Source organism: Periplaneta americana, chromosome 10 (assembly GCF_040183065.1).
Source record: "Periplaneta americana isolate PAMFEO1 chromosome 10, P.americana_PAMFEO1_priV1, whole genome shotgun sequence".
NCBI classification, from domain to species: domain Eukaryota; kingdom Metazoa; phylum Arthropoda; class Insecta; order Blattodea; family Blattidae; genus Periplaneta; species Periplaneta americana.
In genome coordinates this window covers 74,786,225-74,814,063 of record NC_091126.1, presented here as the reverse complement: position 1 = coordinate 74,814,063, position 27,839 = coordinate 74,786,225, and the positions used below count along the sequence as shown (strand labels likewise).

General features: G+C 33.2%; 1 protein-coding gene across 4 annotated transcripts in view; it reads right to left on the bottom strand.

Moving 5' to 3' along the window:
* LOC138707785 (solute carrier family 41 member 1-like) overlaps positions 1-27,839 on the bottom strand; it is a 64,315-nt gene that overhangs the window by 7,894 nt on the left and 28,582 nt on the right. Inside the window, exons 1-6 of one of the 4 annotated variants that reach the window (XM_069837695.1) lie at positions 27,456-27,634; positions 13,394-13,635; positions 9,533-9,712; positions 7,108-7,252; positions 6,787-6,933; positions 3,872-4,019 (exon numbers count right to left, since the gene is read on the bottom strand). In XM_069837695.1, the coding sequence (XP_069693796.1) occupies positions 3,872-4,019; positions 6,787-6,933; positions 7,108-7,252; positions 9,533-9,712; positions 13,394-13,621 (848 nt within the window). In that variant the 5' untranslated portion in view covers positions 13,622-13,635; positions 27,456-27,634. Of the gene's footprint in view, positions 1-3,871; positions 4,020-6,786; positions 6,934-7,107; positions 7,253-9,532; positions 9,713-13,393; positions 13,636-24,187; positions 24,365-27,359; positions 27,421-27,455; positions 27,635-27,839 lie in introns of those variants that run through there. The other 3 variants (XM_069837694.1, XM_069837696.1, XM_069837693.1) reach the window with 3 other exon arrangements.

The following is a 27,839-nucleotide window of genomic DNA, read 5'->3' as shown; positions in this document are numbered from 1 at the left end:
CTTACAGAGAGAAAATAACACTATAAAACAAATTGGTAAATCTTCTCTTTCTTCCTATTCGAGTCCATGCATATTGCTTGCCATACATGCATTAATATTTTCCATTCTATTTCTACTGCTATTTACGACTAATATATTCCTAAGTTTGAAGTAATGATATTCTATAATTGTCGACTGTGGCACATACATTTATATGACATATTGTCCCAAGATTGAAGTACTGGTATTCAATTGTAATATCGGGCACATACTTCATTTATCCTGTCAATTTTTGGCATTACAACTAGAGGCCAGCAATGAATTGCTAACGTTTCGTAATAAATTCCGGCGAGAATAACATAAAGGGGAGCAATGTTTGGTCTGCAGTTGACCACGTCAGGACCAAGAAATCACCTATCCTCTTGTCACAAATTGTAAATTCTCAAGCAGACCACATTTTGAATAATTTTATTCTTTGACAGCTGCTACAGTTTTCATTGGCCTCTACTATCTTCCTCTGAATTTTTTTATAATTTCAATTTTCATTTCTTAATCTGTACTTATTTCTATTTACGAAGGAATCTTTTTCTTTGGTACCTAAATAAAATTAGAAGGTCCAAGAAACAATTTTAATTTATCAGCCATAACTTAAAATTAAACAATCAATTAGTATCAAGATGACTGATGCACATTACACTTAACTGAGGCCCTGACGAATATTTTAGCATTACATTCACTGAAATTAAAAACTGACAAATATTTAAATGGTTTCAGTTACAATTTTATACCTAAATTTTGTAACAGATACGTAACATTATTTCTGTGAGAAAAATTATACACATTAACCTAATAATATGAAACAAGTACGATGAACCACTAATTTTACAGAAAAGTTAAAAACTAAAGCACATGTATTACACTAAAGACACAAGCTGGACAGGAGTAATCAAATATACTATGCAGGAAGCTAACTGTTCGATTACTATTCAAAATTTATGAATAAAAGTACTTTCAAATTTCTCGAGGACTTATCCTCATTATGTAAGTTATATGCAAAATATAAATTATATGAGTTTAAGATTTGTCCCCTTGGATAAGTAGTGGTATACTTCTTGGATATTCGGAAATCATGTTTCCTCCGAAATACGGTTCAAATAACCAAGAATTACATCACAAGGTCTAAATTAAAAGTGATCAGAATGATCACAAAGAAAAGTTATGCAAATATTGATAATGGCGTTGATTCTCTTTATATTTTAGAAAATTGCTACTTGCTATTTGTTCGAAATGCTCTAGTAACATTATCGATTTTAAGCTTAATAATCTCAATATCAGTGATAATGTTGGAAGAATATATAAATTTAATTGCTGAGTATGCTGAATGTAAGGAAAAAAATGGCACCTATTAGGTTTCATATGTAGCTGGGTTCATGAAAAGGGCTGGAGGGAGAGGAGGCATTTTGCACTTATCCTGTCTTAATAACTGGACTATTATAGAGAATAATTTTATATAAAGTGAGAAAAAACACATTTAATTTTTGCTACTCTAAAACCTGTTGCCCTGTCCTTATGCAGGTTGTACCATCAGGCAGGCCGACCCTGCAACGAATCAATGAACAAAGTTTTAACATTCCAGAGCACGATTAACTTGACCCCTTCAAACATGAATCCATAAACTGCTATATGCTTCCTCTATGAACATTATTATGTGAACTGCAATGTGTATGTGGTCTCATGTAGTGGGATCGGTAGTGTACATCATTTGTCGTTAAATAACAACCTCTGAAATACTGTATTAAATATAACTGAATTCATTCATATACAAATGAACATTTTCTCCTCTCAAGTATGTTAATTATTTCTGTAAACAAGTTACGAAAATAGAACTCCAGTGAATAAAATGACATTCAATAGTAATATATTTTCTACATGTATTGGAAAAATAATTCTGTGTAACAATTCAAAATCATGGTGTCGAAGTCTATGACTGTAAATATACCATCAATCTAAAAGTGTGGTCTATAATTTGTTTCGAACAAAAGAAAGTTGTTTAAACATGAATTAACTGAAAATTAGATATTGTGACATTGGAATAGGTTTATTTGATATACCGTGTACTGTAGAAACATCTCTGTTCAATTTGATTCTGAATAGGATCTAATCCGTGACGTGCATATACTCTCTACAGAAGCCTGCACATTACATAAAATTTTACTACACAAGGTTCAGTCATTTTGTAAATTACACTACTATTAGTAGAATATAAGAAATTACTTTAAATTTCGAAGAAACAGAACCCAAGGTATCTAAATATAAATGGAAAATAATTTGAGAAGTAATACCCGTATATCTATACTTTCTTGTCAAGCAATTATATTTACATTTGATACAACAGATATACAGAGGGTGCCAAAAAAATCTATACACACTTCAAGCAAAGAAAAAACTATGTTAACATAACAAAGCTGAATTCACACAAACAGAAAATGATGAGCACTAATCATCTTAGACTTTTACAGTTACAACAATTTCTCAAAATGCCCACCATTGGCGTCGGCACACTTCTGAGAATGTTGAACTACTGTTCAAGCAACGTTTGCGAAAGTGTCCTCAGTGATTGCAGCATATGCCATTTTAATTTCTTCCCGAAGTGCTGTCAGTGTAGCTGGTTTTCTACGGTATACAACATTCTTAAGAGTCCCCATAAGTAAAAGTCCAACAGTTAGATCCGGAGAACGTGATGGAAACTCAATCGGACCTCTTCATCCTATCCAGTGCCCTGGAAGATTGTCATCAAGGTACGCACGTACATTTCGGTGGTAATGTGGTGGAAGTAAAATTCCTCATTTCCATAGAGTGTACGAATGGTGGGTAAGACGAATGTGTGTAACATGTTCAGGTACACTTGGCCAGTTACTGTTCCATGAAAAAAGAATGGTCCAATTAGACCCCTAGATGACAACCCAGACCAAACATTAATTCCAGATAAATTAACAGCCTTTTCCACAAAAACATGTGGATTTTTTGCACACCAGTAGACACAGTTATGCTGGTTAACAGTTCCATTCAACTTAAATTGTGCCTCATCGGACCAAACAACTTTCCCTATGAAGGTCTCCTCCTCTTGCACCATGTTCCGAAACCACTCACAGTACTGCATTCTCTGCTTGTTGTGCGCGTCTCCCAGATCTGCTCTTGTAAACATCGCTTACAGTATCATGAGTCTCAAATTTGTCACGAATGCGTGCAATTGTTAATCGCGTTGTTGGTTCTTTTCTGTACTCACGTCTCCATTGCCGTTGAACTTCACAAACATTCTCGGTTCTCCAATACCACTTCAAAATTGCTTTCCGCTGTTCAAACGATAATCTTGGCTCCATTTATTTGTTGTTGCCGATTGACCTGTAGTGCAGCAACGCTAGCATAACATATGTGAGTCTCATCTGTTTACAGGACATCATACTACATATTACTGTTGTTTTTCGGCCCAACTTTGAAATATATTAAATAGATATCTCCTGTCAAAGTGTGTATACATTTTTTCGGCACCCTCTGTATAAATGATAGTCAGCATGTTAAAGTTGCCACTACACTACAGCACAGAGACTAGTGTAGGCCTAATTACACATACATGATTTGTATCTTGGGTTATGTATTTTCATAATTATAATAATCCATTTTGATAATTCTCATATACATTTCAAGACTTACTGGCGCCTCATGTGTTACAATAGACAGTGTAAATAATTCACGTTTATAACAGAGAATATTCTAGAATGTAAATTCTATAGAAAATACTATTGTAATGTAAATAGAGGAGTTTTGTATTAACAGTATGATAAAATCTAGCAGATGCAGGCAACGTATTTACTTAAATAATTATGTTACTCACGTGCTGATTAGCATTGCTATAATGACGGGTGTCCAACCAGTATACAGGACGGACTGTGTATATTTATTCTTCTTAGCAATGAAGACCCAAAATGGTATCACAAGAATGTAGCAACCGATAATTGTAGGCGAAATCCAGAAAAAGCTATCTGAAATGAAAATATGTAGTTATTCTTAATTTTTGTTTTGAACATACATCTTTTTCTTTTCTTGATGTGAAAATAAAATTATAAATGAAAACAGCTTAATCTCATCTTTATTTTAATGGTTAGTAACTACTGTACTCCACTTACGTAAATCATATTAAGCTCTCATATTCATTTATGGGTTGCAACTTAAATGTTTCCCATAGCACAGAGTTGAAACTTCATGTATTAAAAAAAAAAACTATCTCATTACAGGCCCTGAAAGGCTAAATGTTAAGGCTCTTCACGAGATAGGCCTATCAGTACTGAGTAGCAGTAAGGATGTCAGTCCTACGTGCTGGCCACCTTTGCCCCTAAGGAACCACTCCAGTACTCATTTCTGTTAAGAGGATGAGTGAAACCCACCGCCATGTGGGGCAGAAGGACTGGATGAATGGAAAAAACTCCATGACTCTAACGGGAATCGAACCCGCAACCTTCTGGTTTGTGGTGCAATACTTTAATCACAATGCTACTTCAGATACATTAATAACTGCTTTTTGCAAAGAAGCACACCATGCATAATGATTTTTGAATACCGATAAATTCAAAGAATCAGTATACAAAAATGAAAGTTTTATATGTAAGCAGTATAAAAATTGTAACAAAAATGTTAACCCATAACACAGCTCACTTAATCAATATAAGACATCTAAAGCAAACAATACAGAGCAACAAAAATTTTGAAACGTTAAGAAAGAATCTGTCTATTATTTATGGAAGTATGTACGGTATTCTATTAATTTCCAGTAACAAATAGCAGTACAAGTGTGTATTTAATTAAACATTTCTTAGCATATAGTACTGGACGTTCTTTATTATATCCTCCAAGTTATGAGACGAAAATTATTATACACAATTTTACTGAATATTCATTATTACTTTTAGGATAAGTGTTTAGATACTCTAACCACATACCATTGTTAAACATTAACACTTACGTATGATTTCGAGAATGTTTCATTCATATAGACTGCAAATACTCATTTTGAAATACATTTATTATCACAAATTTCCTTCTTAGTCAACTATCAACCATAATTGCACAACCTACAGTACACATGATGTTAACTGAGTTAATTCTTGAGGTTGTATAATGAATGACATTCAGAAATAGCAAATAAACTGTTTTGTATGCTCTTACATACTATCAAGAGACAGTAGAAATTATTACTTTCCCTGAACATGGCACAAGTGCCATCTTTATATACGCCTACCTAAGTTACACCATTATAGTTTCTTGCATTTGAAATATTATTTAATAGAACATAAATGAGAAAAATATTCTCATATTAATAAAAATTATTTGTTCTTCACATTTTCTGCTGTTCCCTAATATTCGAGCTTCTACAAAGTCAGAGATAACTTAAACTGTCATTACATTATTTCATTGGATAACATTTACAAACAGAAATGTAGATGAAGTTTTTCTATTACGAAGTCCAGAAATTAGTTTTACTGAGAGTTCACTCTGTTGCAAAGTACCACTCTTCAGAAACTACTATGTATCGTTTCTCTTATATCAAGAAATAATACCACTTATACAATGCAACCTCGACATACCACACTTTGGAATATTCTACTGCTGGAATGGTCATGTAGGGTAGCATTTAACTAGTGTGTTAAAGTTGTCCCAGACATCAGGAATATACTGAGGTTTCACTGTAACGCATAATAAAAAGTAATTATTTAAATACAATGCACACTGAATCGTGTTTCTAAATTTAATAAATAATTAAAATTTTATGGATACCGGTAGGTCTTTTTTAAATTATTATGATTCAGGCCACTTTCTGCAGTAAAAACAATTTTGTTATCAGGAAAAATGAATATTGTCATTGTTATTTGATGCACGTTCGGCCAAAAGCTCCATGTTGGATCATTCAAGAACCAACTTAACATCTGATTTCATTTTAAGGTATATTAAGTGACCAGAATTGAGCTAAAAATCACACTGTAAATGTTAAGTCCGTTTTAATTATAGTACCGGTATTTAAAAAGAGTATTATGCTTCCTATAACATTTTATGTACCGGTATTTTGTATGAAGATCTAATGTTAAATGTTCAATGAATTCCAAAAGGATTATGGAATTTTCTAATTAATTTTCACCTTTAAAATATCTAAATTCAGGGAAATTTAAGGAATCATTAGGTTAAAAATTAAATTAACACAACTATTAAAACATACATAAATTTCTGAAGTATATTACAAATTAATGTACGCTAGTAAAGTAAGAAGCAGTGTTGAGGAAAATAAAAGCCACAGAAATGTTTAAATTATTACTACTAAAAATTAAAACTTGTTAAATTAACAATTTTTATACTTAACTGTGTTAAAACTGTATGAATAAAGAATGAATAATCTAAATTATTACCAAATAATTACATTCTTAAAACCATATGCACCTTTCTTGGCTTCTTAAATAATTTATTGGGAATGGACCCTCCACTATGTAGGATATTCAAAATTTAATCATTTACAATATTTGATAAGAAAATGTTTTGTCACTTTTTAAAAAATGAGAAACTATAGAAGTGATATAAATACAATGACACAAAAATAATATAATTTAGTGCTACTAAATTTCGGCTATGGAGGAAATTGTAGTTTAAAAAATTGTCCTCCAGTCATGTAAAGTTAAACAGAGGCTAAACTTCCAATGCTTAACAGACAATATATTTCTTACTACTACTACTACTACTACTACTACTACTACTACTATTACTTACCATTTGCATCATAGAGCATAGAAGCAACCCATGACAGTAGAGCCAGTGATGTTATATCACCTAAGCTTGCAGCAATAGGCGTTGCCACATTATCAGGGTTGATTTTAAAATGACGAGAAATGACAATAACTGTTGCGGTAATAAAACCTGCAATGGAGGGTAAACACATTTTCATTAAAACGGAACAAAAGGGCTAAAAATATTGTATTTTATCAAAGTAAGTTGAATTTGGTTATAACTGTGGTCATATTAAATACATTATAAAATAGTACTTAAATTCTACAGATTATTATCGTCTTTTCTGGACACTACAAATCTTACCTAACAAAAGGCTAGCTATGGATGAGGTAATGATACTACAGGAGCACAAGAGCAAAGTGTGGCTGAGATTAAACTGCTGTTGAGTGATTCCCACCATCACAATGGCCACCACAGCAGACATCAAACCTACTACAATGGCTTGGCACTGTAAAAAAATATAAATATCATGAGGATGGCACATACTTTCTCATTACATGTTTCGCAACAATTGACTTCCTAAATAATATTGCGAATTACATTACTGTTTGAAGTTTATTTTCTTGGACTCTTATTCAAAACATATGCATAAAATGAAATCACCTAAATAATAAGCTAAAACTTTCATTTTCTGAATTTCACACAAAATCCATTTTATGACTTAACCCAACATTGTACGATTTAAGTAGATGCACGTCGTTAATTCTGTGACATTACTATATTGCAATCATTTCTAATAATTTTTTATTTGAAAATATTGGTATATGCAAGTGACGTAAATGTTGAAAAATGCTAGTGATTTATAATGAGATCATAAGTATATTCCGGAAAATGTTCTGTCATCCTACCTGCCTTTTAAAACCTCCTAGTTGCATCGTGTTAAGTAATGATTATTCTGTTTTGGAGGTGACAGAAGAAAAAGGAAGGCTCAGATCAGGCCTAGACAACTCAACTAATTGTGACGTAAATTCATCGAGTGTAAGGCTTGTACAGCTAGTGGCGTCTTCTGAGTGCAAGTGTAGTTGGTTACAGTACGGTATGGGGAATTCGGTGTAAAGGCACTGCAAGTGTTCTGTCACTGTAAGCTTTGCAAGTAAACATATCTTTGTGGTGGCTTCTGATCAATCGATGCCTAGTTTCTTGTCAGTATGAGAGAACATTTTCCTTCTTGTGTCATGTGATGAAGAGGCAAAAATATTTACTTTGTGACAAGGAAATGCACTGAGTTAAAAAAGTTTAATCTACAACAGCACTATTTTTCGTGCCACGCAAGTGAATATGACAAATATCAGGGAGATGAACGTGATGAGATAATGAAACAGTTAAAGGGGACTGCTGATTTTCAAATTAGCGAATATTCTGTTTGCTTGAGCTTCAAAATTATGGTAATGTATAGCCAAAAATCTAAGGTCATTTACTGATGGAGATTTTGCTAAAACTGTTATTGTGATGGCTGCAGAGAAAAATGTTTAAATCTTCTAGGTTTTGAAAGTGTAAGCTTGCCTTCAAAGACAATAATGAGAACTTAAAAATTCAGAAAATCATTGTAGTAAAATTCACCTGGTGTATTAATGTTTAATGCTCACACTTTCATGAAACAGGAAAGCACTGTTTATTTTAATTTTGCAGTGAAAAATTTGTTTCAGTATTGCTGTGAATAATATAGATGGCAAAAGAAGAATTGGATGACCTGTTAGATGGTTGGATAGTGCTGAACAAGATTCGAGAGTATTGGGAGTACAAGAATGGAGAAGGAAGGCAGAAAATAGGAACAAATGAAGGTGCATTGTAGGGGCGGTCAAGGCCTGCAATAGGCTGTAGCACTAACAATGATGATGATGATGATCACAGGCTGGATTTCAATCCGCGAGTACAGATTCAATGACAAGACAGTAGAGTAACTACTAGACCACAGAAGATAGATGAAATGGAACCTTATAGGCCTATTAAATATCTTTTTAAAGAAATTTTAGTTTAATACTCTAATAAATACATTATCCCTTACGTCTGAAGTTCGTAAGAATTCTACTTATTCAAAGTATATTTATGATATATAAAAAAAAATTATATCGTTTATAACATCAAAACTTTTCTTTTAAGAATTTATCTTTAGTGTGTTATTTTTCGCTCACTGTAATATATTTATATAGCTTATAATAACATGCAATTGGCCACCAGCATAGCTCAGTCGACTAAGGTGCTTGCCTGCCAATTTAAAGTTGCGCTCGGGCATGGGTTCGATTCCTGCTTGAGCGGATTACCTGGTTGGTTTTTTCCGAGGTTTTCCCCAACTATAAGACGAATGTTAGGTAATTATGGCGAATTCTCGGCCTCATCTCACCAAATACCATCTCACTATCACCAATTACATTGACGCTAAATAATCTAGTAGTTAATACAGCGTCGTTAAATAACCAACTAAAAAATAAAAACATGCAATTTTAAATAATCATAAGGAAATTGTAATAGTTTCAATTTTTCATAACGGAGTTATACTGTACTTGACGAAATAATGTACAAGCCCTACACGAAATACAAATACTCCATTACAATAAAACTTATCATACAACATTCAATTCTGTATGTTTTTGTCTTAAGTTCTTTCGAAATCAAGAACCTCCTCCTCCTTCATCTGGGCACATAAAAGTCATTGTGAAGTCCGAATCATATATTTCAAAGACTGGATATCTATAAACAAACACTTCCTTCAAGTACGAATATAAAATACCTGTACTAATGTTAAATTTCCTAAGATCATACTCCATCGTTCCTTTCTATCATCCATGTGTCCTAAATTGGCTTCAGTTGATAATCTTGATGCCAGAGTCATTTCTAAATTGCCCTTTAAGCCAAGAAGAGATGGCACAAGGATGATAATCTCAGGCACTTTTGTAAATACTTCCCAATCCTGTAAATAAGAAATGAACACTCTAAATTACGTCATGTTGAAATGACAACATTGTATTTTGGCATGTCCTTCAAGGTTTGATTACTAATGGAGAATATTCGGATCTACTTTGATGCAGTACTGGTACCGGTATAATTATGAATAGAGTCCTGTGTTTGGTTACCTAGAATCACCAAGCAACCACAACAGTATTACGTATGGGGTATAGGCCAGTGGCACTGAACCCCCCCACACAGTTCAGGTCTGCCTTCAGTGAGTAAGACAGTCAACATGCCGAAACAAAACGAGAAACAGGTAGTCAGTGTACGTAATTTTGTTTCTACGTCGATTTATTCTATTATTGTAATTTCCATCATTTATTTATTTATTTAGTTATGTACTTATTTATATATGTGCACATACATAGGCTGTGTCCAGTTACGATATTCACGTGTAAAACAGATATTCACAATTAATTTCTACAATCTGGCATTACAGACGGTAATACATGAAGACAAAAAACCTACAAATATTTCTAAATGAACGAAAGTTGAAACATGAGGGCTGAAATGTCTTTTATATATTTCAAAATTAACTCATTTTTGTGAATACTCACATTTCACTTCTTTCAATAATTTTCCATATTTTTTACTTCTAAACTAATTTTCACTTCGATAAAATATATCTATTTATTTTAAAAAGTGCAATTTAAATATTGAAAACTCTGTAAATAGGAGAAAAATAATGAACACTGGTTTTCATTACTTTGGATGAAAAATATACTATGAAACAAACAGTATCTAGAATCTAGATGGGTTTTATTTATTGTGAGAATCTTCTGATGTTCATAAGGTGGCTTTAAATAAATATTTAGTTTGTTATTAAATCCACGTGACATACTTTGTACGTAAGTACTGTTCTCATTGATCAGTGCCTATATGAATAAGCAGATGTACACAAACGAAACAGAATGGAGAGACGGCCTCATTACAGCCGTTAACAGATCTGCCTCACAGAGTGAAGCTATTATGATCCATGTACTCCTAACTTATACTCAAAGTAACCAAACGCAGGACCCTAGTTATGAAATATAATGCCTTTCCTGCAATTACTGACAATTATATTTTGTTGGGCAATTGTGCATTCCAAAGAGAAGAAATTTAAGTAGACCTAAATATTGTTAGATATAGAGATCCCTTCTGAAATAATAGTAAAGCAGTTGGATGAAATGTAAAAGCTTCCATGGCATTTGTGCACCTATATATGTAACATTTCAGGTAATTTTTTTAATGAAATGCACTGTCCTATTGAAAACGTTTTGTCTTCATACAATTCTCCCAATTCAATTCTTTAAGCAACTAGAGGTTGTACAGTGAGCGAATTTCCACCAGCTGGCTTTCGTCTTGGTGGCAAGAGCACTTCAACTTATCACTTGGTGTCTTTACTAAAAATAAACACACAAAATATTATTTACCTATCAGGAAGAGAAAAAAGGAATTGGTTGGATTGCTGGTTGAGAAGAAACTGCCTACTGAAGGATGCACTGGAAGGAATGGTGAATGGGAGAAGAGTTCGGAGCAGAAGAAGATTGCAGATGATAAGACGACATTAAGATTTATGGATCATATGCGGAGACAAAGAGAAAGGCAGAAAGAAGGAAAGACTGGAGAATGCTGAGTTTGCAGTTAAAGACCTGCCCTTGGGCAGAAAACTATGAATGAATGAATATTAATCTACGAGCCATTGAAACTGTTTACCTTTTCCGAACACTCTTGGCATCTCTTTAATAAATTACCAAACACCAGTTGCAGTTTTCTCCTACAGTCATATCAAGGCAATACTTTTCTTGCATATTGTTTTCAATTTTTCCGGGGTGCAATGACTTCACTTGTACACTTTGTCTTTAAAATTCCTCAGAGACAGACTTTTTGTAATTTCCTATGTTATTAAGAAACTTATCTTCAATAATTTGTTGTGTGCATACATAACCATACGACATTCTTTTCTGAAAAATTCCAAAAATAGCTTTCTAGATTAATAGGCGCGTATTTACTCACAGGCCACATGGGCCTGGGCTCGGGGCTAGGGGCTAGGGTGACCAGACGTCCTCTTTTGTCTGGACATGTCCTCATTTTTAGGCCTTTGTCCGGGGTCCAGGCAGATTCAAAGAAAAATCAAGAAATGTCCTCCTTTTCGTAAATTGTATGCCTGATATTTTGAAATTATCTGATTTGACGCCTTTCTCAAGTAATTTGGTTATAGGTGGCAGCAGCAACGACGAAATATACTCTTTGCCAATGATCACAACTCTCTTTGTTCCTATTTGTTATGCTCGTTGTTTTCAGATGTAGCTAACTGCAAAATAATTTTATACATCAAGTTTTGCCATAAGTATCCTGTAATAAAATATAATTGATATAATTTTAAGGATAATATAAGCCTAAGCCTAAATCAAAATAGATATTATCTGTCCTTTTTAATAATTGAATCAGTTATTTCGAAAACGTAACATGTACTGTTCTGCGCAAACTACTTCAGTAGCATTTATTACATTATCCAAACTAAAAGTCCATTTCTCAATCATTTCTATAGATGAAATATGCGATTTATTTTATGATTTTTAACAACAATATGTTATAGGAAAGAGTGAAGAGCACTTTGGTTAAAAAGTAACATGCACGAAATGTCACATGTTACGTTTCCGAAATAACTGATTCAATTATAGTTCCCTTGACTTTCATATGTAGCTAACTGTAAAAACATTATAATTATTAATTTTTTTCATAGCCCTAATTATTTTATAATGAAATGGATATTAATATACTTTTAAGTATGATATAAGCCTAAATCTGTACTGTAAATATTTTGTAATAAAATAGATATTGACATAATTTAAAGTATAATAAGCGTAAATCTAAACATATATTTTCTGTCCTCTTTTTTCGAACAATGTCCTCCTTTTTGAAGCTTTGTGTCCTCTTTTTTTATCGATGTGAATCTGGTCACCCTACTCGGGGCAGCAAAATTTTTAGAAAATAAAAAAATAATCGAGCTGAAAATAAATTTTCTATACTTTCTTACTTAGCAGATGCCTGCTTTATATAGTAACATATGTTAAATTGTTAATACATGTCAATTTTTTTTTTAGTTTGTCTGCTAAATGTGTGAGAATTATATAAGTTTGTTGATGGGGGGGGGGGGGGGAAGCACACAATTTTTTCGGGTGTTTGGGCTTACGGGGCTGGGGAGATAAGCAATATCTTACAAATATTCTTCAGTGTGGACGTGTATATTTCTTGTATTGAACAATTCCTGTCTCATGAAGTTTACTTGCCAGTTTTTTAATAGCTGTGCAATTGGAACTTCATGACCAGGGAAACTTTTTTCAAATAATATATTTCAACTTCCACATTCTGACTATAATCACAAATGTGAAAAGTACCGGTAGATAAGAGCATTCCTTGTGGAATGGAATAATTCAACGGATACCTTCTATCTTTTGTGGTTATACAATAACAAAACATGTAAAGAAAAAACAATACAAAACTCAGCACTCACGGCCAAAAGAAATTCCACTTGATGGAAAACAGCTTAACTGTTGACACTGTACAAGCAACTATAGACTTATCAACAGTAACACCAGATACAATTGTTACCAGTAGTCAAAAACTTAATAAACCTTTACATTTTATATGTACTTACTTGAACGTGATCTAGATAGAATCCTGCACCAACCATACCCATTCCTGCGATTAGGAAAGGAGCTACAACTTGACACCCAATACTGATGTGTGTCTCAGCATTGGGTTGTTCTGAAGGGGCAAGTTTCACTACGACATCTGGCAATGGAGTGTTCTCTACGACAGGTGCAGGGAGAGGAGTTATTTCTGTCAGGACAAAGGGGAACTCCTTGTCTTCTTGAGGCCCCATCTCGCCTCCCTCGTCTGCAGAGAGAAAACAATTAAGTGACACGATTTTCAGCAATTCGAACTCTCTTAACTGTTCTGATTCTATTAAATTGTATAAGTCCCAAAGTGTCGAGTACTGATACAGATAAATTAATATTTATAGGTGAAATAAGTTCACTTAAACATTTTCAATACAGCATAATATGGTAGGTGAAACAGAACGTTGTACAATTTCTTGGTGGATTTTAGTTAAGTAGTATATATTTTACTGAAGTGAGTTGGCGTGCAGAACTACTGAAGGCAGCATATTAAGTAACTAGAGAAATAAATTAATACTTGAGCTATATTGTTAATATTATTGACATTAACTCTCATAATAAGTTTTACGTAGTATACAAAAAACTTAGCTTCATGAGGGAACCATTAAAATGAAATGAAACTTACTAATACTGTCAGGAATGTTTCATCAGAAGAGATTATAATTTTCATCTAAGGAGTTCAAATGTTAGAGAGTGTAAGGGCAGAACTACTGAAAGTGAACAATTTCAAACAACATCATTCAGATGATTTACAGAATATAATATTATTTTAATGATCTAATAGTATTAATGATATCTAAATAGTCATTATCTGTTAAACATTCATTTATCATTCTTAAATGTGTTATATAGTGTCCTAATTAAAAACAAAGAAATTGTAATAACACTTTCTTTTTTTTTTTAGATCCAATGTAAGTTTATACAAAATTTTAAGAAAAAAAATATTATCATCTGGTTTTGTAAGGTAAATATTCACTAGTGATAAAAAAAAGTAGTAGTATCACATACTTTAATTTTTACATAGGCAAATATAAATTCAAAAATAAAATGTTAAATATAATATTCCCTCTCTCACAAGCAATATAACTCATTTCGAAATTTTATGTAATATTTGAAAATTATTTACAACAATATTTATATAAATATTCAGATTTTATGTTACAAAGATAGGATAGGATTAATATTTTCCGTACAAATTTTTTTTTTTTTTTTTTTTTCCCCAGTTTTATTCATTTGGTTTTGATTTTCAATTGTTAATAACTTGAAAAGAAGAATCTGAAGAATTCTTATTCACTTCATAATAACTTTTACCAGAATCAATTAAGGAAGAATAATTCACAAGAGCAGGAACACCAGGATTTCCATAACACGAGAGCACAGAAGGTTTAAGCTATTTTTATGGAGGATAATAGTAAGCAACATTTTTAATGCTTCAAAATATTATGAAAAAATTTACCACTATTGTAATACCACATATAATTAAGTATAGGGTTTCTCAAAATTAACACATAATAGTAATATCCTGATGACAGGATTTGGTGGCAGAACACTTTTTAACGAAACTCGTCCAAATTGGCCAACTAATTCTCAGTCAATTGCGAGTAGAATAGAAGAGAAATTCAGAGAACATGAACTGCAACTTTCCATCAAAGTTGTCTTACATTAACTCCTGCAATGGTTGGACTTAATAAGGGTGACATTTAGCACTGTGCAATATTCCCCAGGCAGTTCCTTTCGAGATATCTAATGTAGATTCTGTTTCACAGAGAGATGAATGAGGTTTCTCTTTGACCATTAGCAAAATATGAAGTTTCAAGTAATTATTAATGTATGGTCTACCAGAACTTTTTATGTCTCTGACATGTCCATGCTCTCTGAATTTTGCTTCTACCGGTACTCAACTCACAACGAATTGGTATACCTCTTATATCTGGCTGATGTGTACCCAGGTACATCTACTATCAGACAGTACATATCATTTGATATGTGTTGGAGGAATACAATGGGGAGGGGAAGGGAACAGGCCATCCTACTCATTATATCCTGGCTTAGTTGCCTCATGAGTGATGCCTTATTGGTGTCACTTATGATGTTCAAACCTGTCCTCGGACAGTTGACTAAACAACAAACAATTAACTGGTAAATAGATTTAATTCTCTCATCTCATATTAAGAAAATCTTGTTTTATGTTGATTTCATCAATAAAACTGCTTTCATAATATAAGAACTAACAAAATGTATCAACAATAAAATTGTTACCATAGTAACCCTAACCATAGTGCTTCTGTATAAAAGAAATGAAGTATTGCATACAAAATATGCTCTTTCAGATTACAGTAAAAAAAAAAAAAAAAAACTATAGCGTGTCATTTAGAAATAGGTTTTCAATGACGTCATAACTCGCACAACAATAATCGCAAAAATATATTCTTCCCATAAAAATATGAATGTCTAAATATAAGATTTGAGGTGTCTGAGTTTTTTTTTTCCCCCAAATCCTTTTATTCAATTTTTATAACAATTTTATTATGCGCTATTTTTGAGAAACTGTATGTCGTGTCTACCAAAACACAAATATACTTTTCAGGTTATAAGACATATAAAATTTTTCAGTAGGGAGAAAAAACATTTATTCATCCTATGACAGCCGTATATAGGAGACTGTGAATTCTTACATTTTCGAAATAAAGACATATAATTACATTAGGAGATTTTATTATTTGCTGCATCACTATTTAAGTTATTTAATAGAGCAAAAATCTGAAAATCGATAAATATGTCACATAGGAGTTATTGCAGGAACAGCAACGATATACCTTCAAACAGAATTTTCATGAAGCAAAATAACTTAAAAAAAGAACAACACGATTTGTAACATGAAAAAAGGCTAGGCCTCCTCTTCATAAGTTCAGTAATTAAAAGTAATGTATGCATTATGATCAACAGAGGAATGGCATGCACTTATACGTATCAATATATGTTACTAAAAAACATTGCTAAATTTTATATACTGTATTTATTTTGCTGAACAAATGAAAAATTTGTTTGGCTGATTTTATTTCCTCTAACATCAATTGTTAATCAGAAGAATAAACTTCCTAACAACAATAATATGGAATTAAATCGACTGAATGTGGCAGTCTGTTGACACCATATTGTAAACGATAACTGAAATGTTTATTTGATGTATGGTGCAGTAATACTGTATTCACTATATTAATATTTGCGAGAGAATAAACAGTTCATAATATGTAGTGCCATGAAATTTTTAATTTATTGAGCATGTAGTGACCAATTAGTTACGAAAATCCACTACTAATGAATGACATAAGTACTGGTGGAAGGGACACCTGAGGAATCTATACTGGAAAAAGAGTACTTTTATCTCAGTACATAGAACAGGCAAAGATTTACTAGATAACCTGCCAAAATTGGTAATCCTTATCCCACTTTCGATTTATAGCATCTAATTTTAAGCATATTAGCATGTAGTTTTTCATGTATTATATACGATACTTCTTTCACATCATACACGAAGAGATTCAGATAGGTTGTACAGACACAGAAACAAAATTTGGGCCACTTGAATTTTCCAAGTTCCAGTTATAACATATTACGCATGCTCAGTGCTTACTGAGCAGCCTTGGTGCTCTCATGGGTATGCTGCTGGCTCCCATGTTTGTTACTATGTTGGTTACTATTCATATGCAGCTGGCTCTTTTCACAGTTCAAATTGGAAAGTCATCTGCTGCTTCATCTGTTGCCAACACTCATGATGAAAAATAAACTAAATCGTGAGTGGAAAACAACTAGAGTCCTACATTAACAATAGTAATTGTTGTACTAAACTAATTAAACCAGAAGTGTAAAACAGCTAAAGTCCGATATTTAATTGCTGTTTCTTAGAAACTAGGGAATACAGAAAAAAAAAACACACAATTAGTTGGAAAACAACGAACATGGCAACACGGTTCCAGCAGTGATACTATATTATCTTTGGTTCCAGCATACAAGCCAACACGAAAAATAGCAAGCAACCTAATTTCGAAATCCAGCATGTTAGCTAACAAAGCAGCCACCAGGGAGCAGGATTTCCAGCAAGCAAGCACGCAGAAATCCCATCTCTGCTCCCAGCATGCAATCCATCACAGAAACAAGCACCGTGGGATCTGGGCTTAAGATGGTAAATGACCTTAGATGACTTAGCACTGTTAGTCATCTTCAGAACTAGTAAGGTCCCTAACAATGCAGTCGAAACTAGTCAACTAAGGTCATTTACCATCTTAGTTTCAATTTAGCACTAGAAAGATGTTTTTATAACTAAATCTTAAGTTTTACCGTATTTACAGGTAAATATTATTACACTGAAATATTTTTTTCAAATACAGGTCCATCTTGTATTATTTGGTACTATTCATAAGAAAGACATCCTTAAGTAGTTTATGATAAATAATATTCATATTTCTTAAATAAATGAATGCACAGATTTTGAACAAAAGGAAGTTCTTGAAAGAGTGGAGGATGAATGACTGTAAGGAAACAGATGTTAAAAATTTATGTCAAGAATATTACATTTTCACTATCAGAAATACTGCAATAGGTGTCTTTTTTTCGTAAAAACTTCTAAATAAATGATTATAAATTGAATTTCTATATTTCTCATAATGTTGGTGCATAAAAATTATCTTTGTATTTGATCAGACATTGAATGAACCTTGATAATGAGTTAAACTTGTACTTCAGAGTTAAAATTAATGCGATTCTACAACAGACAGAACAAAGAAATTTAAATACTAAAAGACGAAATTTATAGAATTAAATTTGTAATTCTGTAAGTCGAAGGTGCTGATGAAGCTTATTCGATTAAGACCCAGTTGTACGAACATGGAATAAAGTCCTGCTAAAATTAATTCCATGGTTATGCAAGTAATGTGTTGCATAAACTTGGAGGATATCTTCCATATAAACTATTCTATACTTTTAATCACTGTTAAATTGTTATCTAGAGAATAAATTATAAAATGGCAGCAGCATTAGATATGAATCTCTTATACTGATTGTGAATTACTATATAATGTATTTTTGAGAACTGCAAACAAAAGAAAATAAGGCATAATAAACCTAATGAATGAAGTGAGTATGACAAAGAATTTCTGGCAAGATTTAGACTGAAAGTGGACACTTTTTTAAAGCATACTGAAATTAATCGATAATAATTTGAAACACATGACAGATGGGTAAAAAATAGTTCATCATTTTAAAGAATGCTACATTTTCTATAATTAAATTTTAAACAAATTCATAAAGCAATACTGTAATATTATATCAGTATTACATTCTGTATTCCTGTAGATATAGTCTGAGCATTAAATAAACAAGCTACAGACTCCCATGCTCTTGTCTTTTGACAGATGTTATGACTTATGACATCAGTTTTTTTTCCTAGCACCTTATTATAGACATTCACCATCTCAACTAGCTTAAATGTATCTTCTATCTTATATTTTTTATTTCCAGTTCCTTTTGATTCATTCGTTTCTTTATAATAAACTCGTAGACAAAATAGTAATAATATGTTCAGATATTACTAAAGAAATACTGGTGTTGTGGAATGCACATTATAAACAAAACACCAGCTAAAGTATTGCAAACTTCTATTCCAATCCTGTTTCCTATGGAATAGACAAACTTGGAATAAATGAACGTCATACAACACAGAGCTTCATTTATTCTATAGTTAGGATATTTCACGAACAGCTATTCCAATATTTATTCCGTGATCGTACAACTGGGCCTAAGAGATAGATACGCATCAAGTGTATGCAGATGGCTGAATGAGATGAAAGTGGCAATTCCAGTGAGATGAGTTCAGGATTCAGTGCCGAAAGTTACCCAACATTTGCTCTTATTGGGTTGAGGGAAAACCAGGAAAAAACCTCAACCAGCTAACTTGTCCCAAACAGGATTTGAACCTGGGCTTGCTCGTTTCACGGTCAGACATGCTAACCATTGCTCCACAGTGTTTACTCTGAATAGGATGACCACTAGTAATAAAAGAGTGAAGGTATATGAACAAAATTCGTTGAATAACCAAGACAGAAATATAAATGAAAATAAAGACAAAAGAAAATAATGATATGCAAATTGGGAGTTTAATTTTGAGTTGGAAGTTCTCTTCCAGACATGTTTAAAACTTGGCGAAAATTTAAATAGCATGAGACAATGGAGTGTAAATGCAATTTCGAAACCAATTAATATTTCACAAATTATGTAAATTTATGATCTGAATATGAAAACTATAGTAACTTTTTTACATTAACATGGCTGTTTTCTTACCTTTCTTTAACTCAGATTTAATGTTTGTAAAGCACAACAGATGATCAATTTCACATACTAAAATAATATAGACATTTGAAAAGAACATACACACTTTACTTTTTCATTCTATATTTAATGTGAACGACATTAAGAGTTGCTGGTACTTTACAGATTGCGTTAATATCATTAAGACAGACAACTTAAAAAAAGTTGAATTAATATTTAATTAAATAAGAGCGATCTCTCTTGAAGAGAAAACTTCATATTTATTCACTTTAAAGACTAATGAAGTATCTGAATTTTAAACACTAATCATGCAATTTTCTTCTGTTTTAATTTCTTTCCCTAAATAAAGACAAATTTCAAATATTATAATAATCCATGGTGCTACAGCCCATGAAGGGCCTAGACCAACTAGCCGGCTGCTGGCCTCATGCCCACATGCCGAAGCAGGGGTGGACGATCATCCAACAAGAATGGAGGTATCGTGTGGTTAGCACAATGATCCCCCCAGCCGTTACAGCTGGCATTCGCAACTGGATTTTGCTACCTATCGTAGCTCCCCAAGTGCATCACGATGCTGGGTGGGCACACTGGCCGAAATTTCATGAGAAAATTTCTTCCCCCATGAGGACTCGAACCAGCATGCATTCTGTAACGTGAGTCCTAGGCAGGATGCCTTAGACCACGACACCACGGCGCGGGACCTCAAATATTATAGTTTTGTGAATTTGTTGTTAAAATTAATTCCTAGTTAAAAGTAGGCTAAACATGTCTAAAAATTAATTGTAATTCAAATTGAGAGTTTCTTCATAAATATTTTAGGATATGTAAGCTCTACTAATCTCTGGAAAATAAAAATTTTTTGCTATTTTACCGAAGGGTTTCGTGTAAATCACCTTTATTTTCCATATAAAATTATGACATTTCAAGAATATTCTTTCTCGGTAAATTGACAAATGCACATTGAATAAGATGCAACACGTTTCATAAAAATTTTGTTCACAGATAATGGGATGATTTACTAGAAACAAGAAGTGAGAACATATTATGGTAGTTAAACGTGTCGAAATTGTCTCTTACAATAACACAATATTTTTTCTATGCCTTATGCAATGAGAATGTAAACAAAAATGTCACGTTAATACTGGTATATAAAGTAATTATGATTTACACGAAATAAATAAATAAGTCACTGGCACCGAATATTTGTTTTTAAGGAAGTAAAGAGAAATATCATTACATGTAACTCACATTTATATCATTACATTCCAGTCATCACAATACCACAAAACTTAAGACTATTTTAATAATAGGTCAACCTCTAAACAATGCAGTGTGATTCGAAGCTTTAGTAAAAACAGCAGCTATTATTTGTGCGAAGTGCAATATAATAACAAAAATACCTCAAGAACAATATGTTATATATGAAATAAATCACATGTCATATTTCCATTAACCAATAAATATAAATTTAATGTTGAGAATAATAATTCCAGTATATGCAAAGAACGTACAGTGTTGTCGAAAATAACCATGTAATGTAGGAATTTTGTAATTTATTCCATATGGCATTCTCACAAATTCTTTGGCCTCAAACTGAAAGTAGCTATGATGAAGATATTGGCAATAAATAATGTGACAAACTGACTGAATAGTTTTACAGACGAAACACAACAGAAACCTACTAGCACTGCCATACTACACAATTTAACTACTGTATTTTAAGGTAATGTTGAATACAGTATAACTTACGATGAAATCGAGTTGCAATGAGGTTTGGTGGAATATACATACATTGGAATGTACATACATTGTACATGGTAGATGGTGGAACATACATATATTGAAATGTAAACGAGTAGAGTCGAATTGCATATCGTTGGCCATAGAGAGAGAAAAAACAGAAATGAGACTGGTACACAGGGATTTTATGAATGCAATTAGAGAGACTCCAAAAATAAGCTAAATCACAAACTCAGAAAACAATGAGATGTTCGATGCATAAGATTAGATGAATAAATTCAAGAACTCTTCAAATTAAGGCAGACCAATAGGCCCACATATATGAAGTACTGGTAGATATTATTGATGGTGGTGGTCAATGGTGTATGCAGAATTTTGTCAAGGAGGAGTCGTCATTAATATTGTTTACAATTTACATGATCGGTGTTTCAAATTTTGTGTATCATCATCATCATCATCATCAACATGAACTGAGTTTTCGCAAGGAGTTGTGAAACTAGTTCTGGGAAGAACATTTGCAACAACATTGTTATGCTGATACTGTGAAGAAACATTTACCAATGTGAAATTTTCATTAACCTCGCGAGATCACTCTGCGATTTTTTGCTAAAAAAATTGTAAAATTGAGTTCTGCATTCACTTAGACATTCAAAGAACCCGGAACAATAATGTGAAGTTTATACTAAAAATATGAACTGTCAAATGCACAAAACATTAAACGAACGTTTCACAATAAAGTCAGAACTCAAACTAAGGAACAGGTGAATACAACTCTTAAAAATAAGTTTAAAATCGATAATGTATAATATTTAACATCTGCACTACAGAACTGTCAACGTAACCTTTTCAATATATTTCACAAGTTAAATTTCATATTATGCCAGTTTCATTAAATTACAAGGTTGGTACCAGTTGGTAAGTCTCTCTATAATAAAGATAGCATTGATATAATTTGAACGTGCTGCAGCAGCAAGCACAGGGATTATATTGAAGGAGGGATAGGAGGACTACGCCTTATGTAGATGTAGATTTTGTTACTCTAACAGTGAAAAATTATTAGAGAATGGAAAACGATTATGGATAAAAAAAATACTCAAATCTAAATATATAACTTTTTTTCAAAAAGTCAAGGGGGGGGGGGTTCAAATCTGGTAACCACCCCCTTGCATAAGCCCTGGTGGTGGTGGTGGTGGTGGTGGTGGTGGTGGTGGTGGTGGTGGTGGTGGTGGTGGTGGTGAGGGTAAAAATCTGTATTTAGTATGTGTGTACTGAAATGCAATTATTTGTGGCACTAACTTTACAACTGTAAAGAAACATCAGTTTAACATAGTCAGTGATCTTTTCAAATTTCGTGTCTTTGATTTTTTGACAATCAGTGAGAAATTTACTTAATTGTTATAGGTCGAAGTTTGGGCTCTTGACGCAGAATTATTATGATTTCTCTCATTTTGGTATGTGTATAATGTCTGTGACATACTAACTACTCAATGACAGTACATTATCCATTACATTATTACAAAATATATTGTATTTTTATAACATTTCTTTAGATATTTCATGGTGCATAAGATAACCTTGTTAGAAATCTTCGATAGAAGAATCTTTGAGCTACAAAATCACTTTTATGTCATGAAATCGTAATGAGCGCTTATACTAAATTCAAGTTCTTCAGTAAAGAACATACTTGTTCAAATGCTTTATCTCCATGCTGACAGATGTTGATAAGTTGTCAGTAGTTAAGTAATTATCATTATCACCATTAAATTCGGGTCCGTGGATTCAAACCAACCCCAAAGACGATACACTTCTGAAGGCAATAGAAAGCCTCAGAATAACTTCTTTGGAAGAAAACTAAACCTAGGGGTCACATGTTATATATTTAAAGGCCATAAAAGATTGTTGCTTTTCTATGGAAGGACTTCAGACAAAAAAATTGCAGCCATTTCTTGCTCACATCAAAATTAAATTCAACTAGTCAATTTTCTTTTACCTAATCCTTTAAACAGGATAATTAATTCCATCTTACATCTGTCCCATTTCAGGAAGGGAATTCATTAAAGTACCAAACAAGTAGAATCCAAAAATGTTATTAATCCTATACGGAGGCATTAGAGCCGTATGTGCTGATGGAGATTAATATGATTACACTTTAAGGAATAGAGTTCGATGTAATGAAGATAAGGGGAAGTATACCATATTAAAAAAAATCTATTTCTTATTTGTGAAATCATATATATAATTCTGTCACTCTCGGGAGAAGAAAAACTGAAAACAAATTGTACTAAAACATTTAAAGTTCCAGCCGTAACCTTGATACAGATCCATGTATATTTTCAAATAAAGTAAGCCTACTCACGCTTATTTCATGTATATTACTTGTACAGCGCTGGGTTAGTAAAATTTTAGCCTACCGTAGGTGGCAATGGATTTCACGACCAATGTTATTCTGTCTTTTATACTATATTTATCTATTGTTCCAGATATTTTCCAGTCTATAGCCATATTATTGTATACTGCTGTACGTGGGTTCTTAAGACATTGGATGCTGATCAGATGTGGGAAAGGGTGGAGTGTTGCCTTGAGATTGCCCAGTGTTTTCAGAGAGACAAACACATTTCTCGGGAAGTTATGTTACTATAGACGAAACATGGGTCCACCTCATTGATACTGAAACAAAAAAATTAGTCAAATCAGAGGGAGCATACCTCTTTTCACAACCTTCTGTAACTGCTAGACGAACTGAAGCTCAAGATGTAAAGAAATCTGAGCAAAGGAATCATCCTTGAAGAGAGTATTCGCAACTCAAATGACATTGCAAGACTGTGGGTTTGAACTGATGTGTCATCCACCATTGTCACTAGATTTGCCTCCATAAGAATATTCTTTGTTTCCAAACATCAGACAGCACTTGAAAGGAAGGAAATTAAAAAGTGATAGTGATGTCATGAAAGCAGTGAATTATGGTTTCAGTCATAAAGTTGTAAATTTTATTTGAAGGGAATAGAGAAGCATCTGAATCGTGCAAGTATGTACATTGAACTAAAAGGACTTGAAGACATTATTACAAGAACAACCCTTGTCATTTTTAATGAAATTGAGTTAAAGACACATTTGCTAACATCTGAAATGTTTATATACTCCAAAAACGACCCATGTCAAGTGCAATAGCCACAAAGATAAACACCAATTGTACGAAAACCACTGACATGTGTTGTTCTTTTTATGTTTTCTTGTTCTGATTTTTTTATTATTTCTTTATTTTATTGGTTATTTTACGACGCTTTATCAACATCTTAGGTTATTTAGCGTCTGAATGAGATGAAGGTGATAATGCAGGTGAAATGAGTCCAGGGTCTAGCACCAAAAGTTACCCAGCATTTGCTCATATTGGGTTCAGGGAAAACCCCGGAAAAACCTCAACCAGGTAACTTGCCCTGACCGGGAATCGAACCCGGGCCACCTGGTTTCACGGCCAGACACGCTAACCGTTACTCCACAGGCGTGGACCTGTTCTTCTGAAAAATAGCAATTTTGGTAAGGACTGTTTTTGCAATAATATCTGCAATTGCATTTGAATATATAGGTATAAATCAAGTCCTGTAATTATTTCTGTAGTGGGCAAGACATCTGTCAAATCTCCGTTGTAAGGAACAAGAAACTGCAAGAACATGTTAAAATATTCACTGCTGTTTTGCTGTAAGTTCACTTTTATGAACAAGAACGTAAACAATGGAAAATAGGAGGCTTTAGCAAGTTGTTCTAATAGTATCTATATATAACAAGCATGTACTCATTGAAGTTTCGTTTCCTGCTATCCTTCTTTTCAAGGGTGAAATATCATTGGTGATCAATGTTCTTGCTTAAGAACTCAAATATACGAGATTCGCAGTGCTGACGATTATATTGGTCAGAGTAAATGTGTAAGTTTGCTAGTTCTTAAATTCTAAACATACATTTAATTACGGACGCAAATCAGAATAAATGACGTAACGTTATGGTTGTAATGGTACAATGATAGAATGAGAAAAATCAATGTTTTCGGAGAAAATTTCTACAGTCACTTTGTGTTCATCAGTCTGCTAGGAATGAACTCTGAGTTAAACGATTGAGCTGAGTTTTGGTTTTGTGTTATTTCAATATTCTCGCATTCAAGACTATTTTCTTCCTTATATTTACATTACCAATCACTCTACCTAAACTAAATAAACCATCATTTCGTGGTAAGTAAATACATGTGAGGAGGTCCGTTCCAAATTATATTAAGTCAACTGATGTAATTTCTTTCAGGAGAGAAGAAAAACCGTTTATGTGCCAACTAAGGGGGATGAATTAAAATATTAAATTATTAATTTCTGAAAGAATTTAATTTAACAGAATCAATTATATTTCAAATCACTTTTACATTAGATTGTTCTGAAATTCAGAAAATGTCATAGACTTAATATGATTTGACATTAACATAAAAAATTAAAAAAACTTTCTTCCTCAATATTTGTAAACATTCAACCAAAATAATTTTGTACGTAATAGGTAACACTCCTTGATTCACTCCTATGTAAAACTGAATCACAATGGTAATGTTCACTAATGCTAAATTTGTACATTACTATCACCAATACTTCTAAATGTGGTATTCTCCTAAAAATTTTCAGTTTATCTTCTGGAAAGACAAAAAAAAAAAAAAACACGTCATGTTGTTTTAAGCAACGAACAAACGTACAATATTTAATATATAATATTAATTTGTTTTGGACAGAATACGGTTTGACGTGGAAAAATATGTGGACATAATATGGTTTGTCACGAACACAATTTAATGCATTCTTTTGAAGGGAATTTAATACAGTTACACACAAACAAAGTTCACAGCATGATAGAGCATATTCAGAACTATACGAAATCATATACAACTCAATTTCGTCCATGGGTGGACTTAATACGGTTTAGAACGGACCTCCTCATATATTTTGTATTTTCGCATTCTTTGTAATGTATATGTGGCATTATAATCCCTATAGATTTCCACCTAAAGAGTACTGGCAAATATTAACTGAAGGATTTCGTCAGTAGTTCATCGTATTAAATGCAAGTACTACAGACTAAGAAAATGTTCGACAGATACAGTGATAATATTTTATTAATGTGAAAGAAGATATGTGAATTTTGAGTAATAGATTGGATATGGTAAGAAGAAAAGTACTAATGCCAAGATTCTAACCATAGGTAGTGAGTTCACAGGCAGACACTCCAACGAACTACTTAGGGGAGTCTCCTAAGAGAGAATGCTAAAATTTTGGAAAATAATGTCATTTTAAAACAAACCAAATTGAGTACTTTTGTTCCAGACGCTAATGCATATGTCAATTGGTTGAAATCACGTGGATACTGGTATGTGGGGGGGGGGGGGGCCTTGGACAGGGTTCTAAGAATTTTTCTACAGTGGGTAGATGCAGATAAATAATGGAACGTATGTTCTCGGGGAATGAATCCTGGTATGCATTTAATAAAATTCAGAATTACTCTTATTTCCGGGACAGAATCCATGAAGTTGATGTGAAAGCTAAACAGGTTGAAACCTTGACTGAAAAATTGGGCAGTACTTGTGAATATGCAGGTCGTTCTCGACGATTTTTCCTTATCGTTTATTGAAATTTCGAAATAAGATGACACCGAACGGCCTGATTACAGCGAACGTCTCAAAAACACATGCCAATAATAATAATTTGCAATAAGTGTTAACGCCGAATTTTCACAACTATTAACCGTAATATTTAAAGACATTCACACACAGCTTTCAATATACAAATTAAAAAAGCAACGTGTATACTGACGCTTACGACGAGTGCAATAATTGTATCCTACTTTGATGGGGAATACCAAAATTCTCAGATAGATGTCTTCCGGCTGTCGGCTCCGACATTCTCGTCCCGTTGACCGACAACTCGCAGTGTTATGTAACAACTGACGACTTACCTCGGGAGGAAGGGGTTGGGGAGGGACCCACGTCCAGTAAGCGTATTTCCTCCGTCTTGGATGCAGACCGCGCCAAATTGTTGTGTGGTGACTGCCAGTCGCGCCTCAGTGCGAGTTCACCTGGTCCATCCTCGTGGTGCTGTCAGATCGATAGGGGATCGAACCCTGCACCCCACGAATCCGCGGACTCCGACTCCCTCCCCTTCCCTTGGTGCACGCACCCTCAGTCGCGCCCTCCATGAAAGATCAATACCGTCGAGCGGGCGAATAGCCCGCCCCCGCCAACGTCTCGAGTTTCGTGTAGTAGGCGGGATAGTAATTCATTCTTGACTTACGTAATGACGGTTTATCAACTCAGTATATGTCATCTCACGTCTAATGACA